The sequence below is a fragment of the Phaethon lepturus genome, unplaced genomic scaffold (assembly GCF_000687285.1).
Source record: "Phaethon lepturus isolate BGI_N335 unplaced genomic scaffold, ASM68728v1 scaffold48808, whole genome shotgun sequence".
NCBI classification, from domain to species: Eukaryota; Metazoa; Chordata; class Aves; order Phaethontiformes; family Phaethontidae; genus Phaethon; species Phaethon lepturus.
The window spans coordinates 1-9,593 of record NW_010557807.1 but is presented as its reverse complement, the minus strand read 5'-3'; the positions used below and the strand labels follow the sequence as shown (position 1 = coordinate 9,593).

General features: G+C 43.8%; 2 protein-coding genes across 2 annotated transcripts; one reads left to right on the top strand and one right to left on the bottom strand.

The window, feature by feature from the left end:
- Positions 1 to 391: 391 nt before the first annotated feature.
- LONP1 (lon peptidase 1, mitochondrial) lies at positions 392 to 6,392 on the top strand (the record flags this gene model as incomplete). Its single annotated transcript, XM_010292858.1, has 7 exons — positions 392 to 514; positions 1,288 to 1,404; positions 1,692 to 1,832; positions 1,918 to 2,083; positions 3,096 to 3,304; positions 4,584 to 4,748; positions 6,000 to 6,392. Coding segments are annotated over 7 exons (1,086 nt in total), but the record flags the coding sequence as incomplete, so codon positions are not given.
- A 1,175-nt stretch (positions 6,393 to 7,567) lies between these two features.
- Positions 7,568 to 8,368, bottom strand: RPL36 (ribosomal protein L36; the record flags this gene model as incomplete). Its single annotated transcript, XM_010292857.1, has 2 exons — positions 7,568 to 7,657; positions 8,234 to 8,368. Coding segments are annotated over 2 exons (225 nt in total), but the record flags the coding sequence as incomplete, so codon positions are not given.
- Between the last annotated feature and the right edge of the window lie 1,225 nt (positions 8,369 to 9,593).

Below are 9,593 nucleotides of genomic sequence, written 5' to 3'. Positions count from 1 at the left end.
ACCTAGTGATTCTGTGATTCTGTGATATTAGAGAAATGGTATAAGCTAGCACCTTGTGCTAGCACCTCCCACTGTGGAATAAATATTCTGGTCTGTGACTGTAGCTTATCTTAGTGAGTAGTAGCTCACTAATCCACAATAACTCACTTGCTTTTGATTTTATGCACACTCCTTGAGACTTCATAGTGCTTCTTTACAACACTGTTGGAGTCCTGTGTCTTGTCAGGTGCTTATGCTTTAGGATATCAGGGACTTGGGTGAACACACAGAAAACTGATAGACTGTTAGTGGCTGGTGATGAACAAAAACTCAGGAGCCTTCAAAGAACCTTTGTGTGAGAATTCATTGTGGTGAGAAACTTCTTAGAGCATTTAAAGTTTTTCTTCCGTAGGTGGATAAAATAGGAAGAGGATATCAAGGGGATCCATCCTCAGCTCTTCTAGAGCTGTTGGATCCAGAACAGAACTCTAACTTCTTGGATCATTACCTTGATGTTCCTGTGGATTTATCAAAGGTATTTCTTTCTTCAGCAGTGGTTGTAGAGCTGGAATGTATGAATATGTATCAATGCAGAGATGTCCTGTCCATAAAAAAAATGCTGACGTTTTAGTCAGTTGGAAAGTCAGGCAGATGGGATTGAGACATGAGATAGGGCAGTCTCTGTAGGAGTTGACTTTAATTAAAGTGTCTGCACATACTTAAGAGAACATGATCACCAGTATATATCCTATAGCCCTAACTCCCTGTAGAGCTATAGGAACACAAAGATGCATGTTCTCAGCTAGAAAAGGCAGGAGTTTTTCTTCTATGTAATGATTAACAGTGGTGCTATCAAGTGAGGTGGCCTTATGCTGCTGTCAAGCTCTTGAAATTGGTTGTTTTCGCACACTGTTGCACTTTTTGTGCAGCTTACATAAATTGCAGAATTGATGGATTAGAAATATATACATCAATTGGTCACTTCTATGCTACCTTTGTACAAGGTAGAAATAACTTAGAAGTGAGATCTAGATCTCCCCAGGCCAATAGTTTCCTGGTTCATATTGGACCATTCTGATTTACCAGTTTGTGCTGTGTGGATTTCTAAACATTTATTTTGGGACTAGGGAACATCCTACTACATAGTTCTAAAATCCAAAACTCTTCCTGTAGTAAAAACTAGATTCCACAGAGAAGATTACCTTGCTCCAGCCCTTCAGACAGAGAAAGACAGAACTGAGGAACTATTGCTTGGAATAAAGCAGCAGGTTAATGAAAATGCTTAATAGGATCTTGTAATACTTCCAGGTACTTTTTATCTGTACTGCCAATGTAACAGAAACCATTCCGGAGCCACTGCGGGATAGAATGGAAGTGATCAATGTATCAGGATATGTAGCAGAAGAGAAACTTGCAATTGCAGAGGTAAGAGAAACCACTGATGCGCTGTGAATTACACCTTATAAAAATGTTTTTGGCAGATTCAGGCTTACATATTTACTTCCAACTGTGTCCAAAAAAATTAGGCACATGGCATTTTGGACAGAGTTCCTCCAGTATGAACACCCAGTTTAAGTAACTCCAGTGTTTCATAGGCTGTGGACTCCAGAAAATGGCATTGAGCTAATAGCTGAATGAAGTTGAGTGAATAGGAACCACGAGGCTTTTGTCACAAATACTAACAGAAGGATGTGGGGGATGATTTCTTTCAGAGATATTTGGTCCCTCAAGCGCGAGTTCTCTGTGGCTTGGATGAAAACAAAGCCAAGATCACATCAGATGTCCTGACTGTTCTCATCAAGCAGTATTGCAGAGAAAGTGGGGTGAGGAATCTGCAGAAACAAGTAGAAAAGGTGAGGGAAAATTGTGTATGACCGTGACCACTGTGCTTCAGCCTTCTCATCTTTTTCTACAGAAACATATTACTGTCTCATTCAGGTATTGAGGAAATCTGCCTATAAAATTGTGAGTGGAGAAGCAGAGACGGTCCAAGTGACACCTGAAAACCTGCAGGACTTTGTAGGAAAGCCCATCTTCACTGTGGATCGCATGTATGAAAGCACTCCTCCAGGAGTGGTGATGGGTCTGGCCTGGACAGCTATGGGTGAGACAGAATTAGTTTTGGGTCTACATTTCTGTATAATTTTCAAAAATTGAATGTGATAGTTAAAGTGAATTTTTCCCACAGAGTCTAGTGAAGTTCTTCTACTGGCACCAGTGAAATTAACTTCTGTGGCCTTTTAGAACCTGACTACTTCTTCCCTGAAGAAAGAATCCTTTCTTATTCCCTTACCCAGGCTCATTTTAGCTTCAGGCCAGCATGTTTTCTCTGTATGGTCCATATCCCATATGAACCACATACATCAGGAACAGCAATGACTAAAAGCATAAGCTTTTTCAGAGAGAACAAGACTGTGTCTGCTTCCCTAAAAGCAGAAGGTGCAGTTCTGACTTATGGCACAGCTGAGGCATGCTGTTATTTCTTCAATGATATTGCACCACTGACTTGGCTTTCAATGTCAAGGGCAAATACAGGTATTCTAGCGCTCTTGTGGGGTGGATGTAGTTGGCTACTTACCATTCATTGGATTACTCCTCTAGTAACTTGGGGGCTTATGTGCACCACAGTATGGAACATACGGCACACAGCAAAGGATATGACCACTGCATACTCCAATTGACCTTAGGTAGAATTGAAGTAGTTAAGAGGGAAACAATCAGTATGGCGGAGAAGGTAAATAGATGTCTGACACTGGAAAGTTGAACTGGCTAGAAGTGTGTTATGGTATGAGCTCATCTTACTTTTTGGCTACGAGGAGTCTGAAACCATTATAAGAACTGATTATTTCCACTAAACAGGAGTTGCATCTCTATTGTTGGAGTGTGAAATCCAAAGAAGTGATGAACGGAGACTGTCAGTGCAGTGCTGTTGAGATTTCTAGCTAGCCTTCCTGAAGGGATTCAGAAAGCAGGTTTCAGCTGCTTTTTACCCAAGAGTTAGTGACTCATCAGAGCACCAGTTCCAAATTCCTGACATTGTTTCTGCATCACCAAAACCTTCTAGTTTGATTTTCCTTTAACTTTTCTCAGGATGTTGGTTTTCTTTTCTTTCTTAGGAGGTTCCACTCTGTTTGTTGAAACATCCCTGAGGCGACCCAAAGACAAGGAGAACAAGGATGGCTCCCTTGAATTAACAGGGCAACTGGGTGATGTAATGAAAGAGAGTGCCAAAATAGCTTACACATTTGCAAGAGCCTTTCTGATGGAGAAGGACCCCAACAATAACTTTCTCATGTCTTCCCATATCCACTTGCATGTGCCGGAGGTAAACTGATGCAGAATTCACAGAACACACATAGCAGCTAGGCTGATTTGCTCCCCTAGGCACAAAGCTGGAAAGCACTTCATTTGTCCATATGTTGTGCGGAATGCCCTCTTTTAGCAGTAAAACCTAGAGAAGATGACATTTTCCTCAGGAAAATGTGAAAGCTGTTTCCATTCCTTTCTGCAACAAGCATGTGGCAAAAATACAGGGGCTTGGATAATGCTATAAGAAATCCTAGACTGTTATTGTAGCTATTGGCCCTGTTGTGGAGGTGGGGAAGCCAGAGAGAAGTGATTTGGATAAAAGCTTGTATGCAGCTACAAGGAAACCAAAGTTTAGGTCCCTTTGTTACCAGGCCTTCATAAAGGCTTCATGTCATTTACATGTAATTGAAAATACTACTCTTGGTCTCTGTGCCATGGCTCCTACTCCATATAATGGCAGCAATTGCATTTTTTCCAGTGTTTGGGACTGAAAATAAATGCACACCATGCTCAGAGGCACTCATACACTGTGTAACAGGCTTTGGGCAGGTACTTTACTGAAGACAGTGTTTGTACTATCACTATGCCCAAGCTTTGCTTCTGAACTATTGCATGCTTTAACCTAGTCCACAGTCTCCTTGTTGCAGCTTGCTCTGTGTCTGTCCAGGTACTTGTTTGTGATGTGTGTGTTCATTTCCTGGAGGATCAGAAAACAGCAGACATCTCTTCCTCTACTCCCTCTCAAACATTCATTTCTTCTGCTCTTATCTCAAAGATCTGTTTGATCTCAGATAAATCCAGACTGTCACTAGTTTAGGCCTGGATTGTATTCAGCTTTCTAAACTGAATTATCTTTTCCACCTTGACTGATTTTCAGTGTTGTCCTCCGCTACTTTGTGACTGTTGATACTCTCTTCCCTTGTGATGCTGACCTCTGTTACTTGTTTCCGTGGTTGGTTTAGGTCAAGAAAAAGCTTGAAAGCATTCATGCTGTTTTTTGCTCATGTGGCTTATTCAAAGTCCTGAGCCTGATGAGTATTGTGGTGGCATCAGGCCAGAAACCAAATAGGTAGACTCATGGATTATTCCTTATTCATAAGTGAGGACTGACATAGTCGTTAATAGATCAGCCAATTCAAATAGCAGGATTCCATCAGTGATGCTTTCGCAAAAACCTTTGTGAGACCTCCTGAAATTGCGGCCATCTTAAAACAGCAACGACAAAGGTTATTTTCTGGCTTTGGTACTCTTTGAATGAGCTAAAGGCAGGGTTTTTTTCCTTTTCTTTTAAACAGGGGGCAACACCAAAGGACGGACCAAGTGCAGGGTGTACTATAGTAACAGCTTTGCTATCGCTGGCTATGAATTGCTCAGTGAGGCAGAATGTGGCCATGACTGGAGAGGTGTCATTAACCGGAAAAATTCTTCCTGTTGGTGGAATCAAGGAGAAGACTATTGCGGTAAGAGCTCTTATCTTGTCTCCATGCATCATCTGTGTCAGCCCTGGACTGGGCTCAGCGGTGAGTGGGACAATCAGAGTGATTGCTCCTGTAGTGAGAGACGCAGTGATTCAATATACACTGTGGAGAAGCCTGCTGGGGGAACGTGGGGATCTTGCCTGTGTCTCTGGTTGTGAGGAAGAAGATGGGAGCCTAGGCTTTGTGCCAGGGCACTGTGTTGATCTAGTTACTAGACTGGTAGAATTAAGGGTGGAAGGGATCATCTGGCTGTTAAAGCTGTCTTCTCTGTCATAGACTGGTATGGTCCAGTAATCTGTGCTGAGTTGAAGTGCCTGTTTAAGGAGGACATCGAGTGTAGATTTGATGATATCCATAGAGTATCATCTTTAACATTAAGGCTGTGTTCCCTAGTTCCTGCCTACATCAGCCTTACATTACACACATTTTTCTGTCTTCAAGAATGGTATTAGCTCTTTTGGAAGCCTGTTGAGCTGGGGCTTCACATCAGTGTTCTGTCCTCAAGTCTGTTTGGGCTACAGCCTTGTGCAATGTGATTCCTTTTCCTCACGTGGCTTTAAAATGGGTAATTTTGCATTTTGCTTTGTGGTAGTCATTACGGAAGCACTAACACATGATTAGGGATGTCTGTGGCACTGACGACTGGCTGCACTTGCAGGAGTGTGAGTGGCCACACAGGGTTAAGTGCAGGATCACCCATAAAGCGAGTGGGTACAGACCTGCCACTTGATGAGTGGGCTCTACTTTCTGTGCTCCTTCCGATGCAGATGTCCATCTCAAAAGGTTCTGTAGAATGGTGCTATGGGTCATGCATATTGATGCGGTGGGCTGGTCTCATAAGCTGTTTCTTAATTTTCCTTTGATTCTAGGGTTTATCCTCACCCAAGTTGGAACACTTTTAACTCTGTGAAATAGTATGAGTTGTTCTAAACAATCCCCTGATGTGCTGACATAGTCCTACTAACATATGTCCCACTTCAGCTGTCCCTGCAGCTAAGGTGGGGCTGGAGAGTGTGTCTTTTTGGGGACTTGGAGAGATCTAGAACATGATGTGTCCTTAGTGACATCTCCTGTAAGTAATGCCTTTGCTGCTCTCCAAAGAACGGAGTAAAACCACATCATGCTCCTAAATAACTGTTCTTGTTCTTGCTTTCTAGAATGCAAGAGTGTGTTTCCAGTAGATTGATAGAATTCTAGGAGTCAACAGACTGCTTAACTTTCTTTTCCCCATAGGCAAAGAGGGCAGGTGTTACCTGTATCATTCTGCCGTCAGAGAATAAAAAGGATTATTATGACCTTGCTGGATTCATCACAGAAGGACTAGAAGTGCATTTTGTTGAGCACTACAAAGAGGTATTTGATATAGCATTTTCAAAGCTGGACTCCACTGGAGGATGACGTTCCACAGCCTGATGGCTGGAAGGTGGTCTGTCCCTTAATGCTCAGCCCCTGCCCAGAAATGGGGTGACCAGTGGCAGTCCTGAACTGGGACATGGAGCTATTGCTGCTGCGCAGCTGCTGAAATGAATTATGGCTTTGGTAGAATAAAGTATTTCTCACTCTTTAATACTGAATTATGATTCACATTAAGTATTTCCAATAAAATTGTGAAATTTTACCGAAGGAAGGTGTGTATTATCAGCCACCAGCAGTAAGGCTAGTCTTGTCTCTTCTAATTAAAGATCTTTTAATTATTCCACTGTAATTCTAAGTAATGCTTATGGAAACCTTGCACTCTACAGAGCTGGGGCTATGATTCCCATATATAGTGTTCCTGATGTACTGGTAGTTCAACAGCTCTCAGAAACCTCCTTGTCTCAGCTTATAAACCTGTATTAGGCTGGAGGGGAAACTGAAATTCTAGGACAGTTCAGGAGAGCTGGCACATCCAGCTGCAGCGGGACATGGTTCTCCAGATTAAATCACAGGTCAATACCATCAGAAACAACTCCAGGTCTAGAGAGCAGACCTGGACAAGAGTAATGTGCTCCACCATGGACTGCCTTGGCCACTGCAGCAGCTGTATTATGTTCAGAGTGAAAAAAAGAATTCAATGTCTTAGCATGACTGTTGTACATCAATAAACACAGGCTTGGGGCAGAGAACATGAGTACTTTGTCTTACGGCAAATGCTAGAAAGAATTAATGTAAATAGGGAAGAGTAATTGCATGAAGTCTAGTTGAAATGTATTTCCTTGTGCAGGAAGAACAGCACTTGTCCTGCCTCACAGCATTGTAGCCCATAGGGGAGAATAATCAACCTACTGAAATTGAGGGGAGCTCTTATTGTAATTTTCTCAAGATTTGATAACACACTGCAGAAAGTAGGGCATGAGTGGAGGGTAAAAGGGGAAATGCATGAATAAGAAAAGCTGCACAAGGTTAAGTGCCATGGGGATAGAAGGCAAAGTTGTTACCATTTTCAACAGCAAATCTCTCCTACCACCATCTAGGTTTGGACACAGACTGGGGAGGGTAAGGTATCACAGCCTTCACAGGCTTAGCCATTGCAGAGACCTCCCCCGTCCTGAGACAGGCTAGCTCTGCAAGGGCTGCAGGAGGAAGATTCACCCTCTAGAATATATCACAGGCCAGTACCATGAACACCAGTATCTGCATCTCCAGCTGCAGGTAAAATAAAATAGCGATGCAAATTCTGGATTACTGCAGTTCAGGGCCTTGTCAGCAGTCCTTCAGCATCCCCAGGAGCACCCCACTCCTACAGGCTGAAGCAGGTGTACCATCAACAGTCACTACACCATTTTTATGATAAAGGAGTTTATTGAGTTACAGACTACAGCTCAATCCTTCTTTGCAGCAGCTTTCCTCATAGCTGCCAGGACGTTGCTGAGTTCTTCACGCTTTCGCTTGGCCCGAATGTGAGTGCCAACCTGTAGGGGAGAGAGCAGTGCAGTCAGCATTCATCCCAGCAGAGAACAGATAAAACTTCTTTGCTGCTTCAGGCATTCACTGAAGATGCTTTACTTAAAAAGCAGGCAGGATGGTGAAGTCCTGGTAAACATGGACTCAAACTCCATCCATCTCGACTGGCCAGCCAGGAACAACTTGCCATCACACCTCAGTAGTACTTCTACTTAAGAATTATTTGGGGCAAGGTAGAAGCTGCTTTCAGCTCTCATGGCTGCCCTCGATGAACCCCATTTCAAGTCACCTGGTTAATGGTACCCAACATCCATCAATATTGCTTTCCTCTTGCCTGCACCAGATTTGCAAGTAATGCAAAAATAACAAGGCAAGTCTGGATTACTGTAGCTCTGGGCCTTTCTGGTAAAGTACCTTTACATCCATCTCCCACTCTCCAACTCAACCCAAGGAGCATTCCCTCCGCTCCCTTAGACTAGACCAGTAACTTCCCAACCAACTGAAACAAATAAGATAATTAAAAAGAAAACAGTTAACTATAGCAGAGTTTTTGCCATCCTCATTAAGATGTCTGATTGACTTACCCGTTTCTTTATGAACTTCAGAGCACGTTTATCTTTGGAAACTTTCAGCAATTCCATAGCACGTCTCTCATAGGGTGCAAAGCCACAGACTTCCCTGATCATGTCTCGCACAAATTTGGTGTGTTTGGTCAGGCGCTATAGGAAGGAGGGGGAAAACATATGGATCACAATGAACGTAAGTGCTAATTTACCCAGACCGGACTGCAAAGCGTTGTGACAAACTCTGGGCTAAGGCCCCGAAACCAGCTTATGCTATTTATTAGTGTGTCACAAGGATGTACAATCTCCTGGTAAGTGCTACGCAGCACGGTGATCTCAGCAAGACATGCTAGTCTGTTTTCATTTTAACCACAGTATTGGCTATTTTACACATTTGCATGCACCCACATTCTTAGAAAAAGCAGAACCACTAGATATCCAGGGTGTGCATGGCTACATATTTCAAACACCACACCTAAACAGCATTTAATCGAAGTGGACTAGAAGATGCAAACTTAATTAGTCTCTCATGTTAACACACATATTCGTTGAACCTGAATAACTCCCAATTTTTGTCATTATTGGGCAATGTTGTGGGGGACACCTGTTGTTATTACCAAGAGGCAGACTAGGAGGGACTTCAGAAGTCGCCCAGCCTATTTTCTATTTCACTGCTAATTCGACTTAAGCTGTGGTTGAAATGCATTTATCTTATTCTTCCATTACAGACTCCTCCCCTGCTAATTCTCCTATAACCAGCTATTTCACTCCACGCCCACCTTCACACATTTAACACTTTTCGTGATTTAAGCCCCCGCTCCATGGGTAACATCACCAGCTTTCTCAACCCTTAAAACGTGGTGCTTAGAAAAGCGGGTTTTCTGTTGGTCCCAGTCACTGCAGTTCAGGGCCAGGCAGTGCGCCACACCCCTGCGACTACGGATGGAGAAGACCTACAAAGCACATACTTCTGCCATCCATCGGAAACATACATTCAATTCCTACACCGCCTGCTGCTGTAAACAGTCACCCACCTTGCATTTAGGCAATCCAGTTAAATTTTGGGGTTAGACGCTAAAGCAGCAGCCTGCAAGTGCCCACCACCCTTCCCAGCTCCGCAGTGGCAAATCTACAACAGCCGCGCCATCACAAGGCGGTGCGGGGGTTCTCGGCAGCCGGAGAACCAACCGATTTGCACCATTGCACCCTCCCTGACCACAGTCCTGGGCTGTTTGCGAACTGCACCTCATCCCTTTCACCCGCCCTCCATCCAACCCCCGGGAGACGGGGACGGAGGCAGATCGGCGAGCCCTTTCCGGCGGTGCCCGGTCCCACGCCGGACACACGACCGCAATACGACGTGCGCGCCCCAGGAGCAACA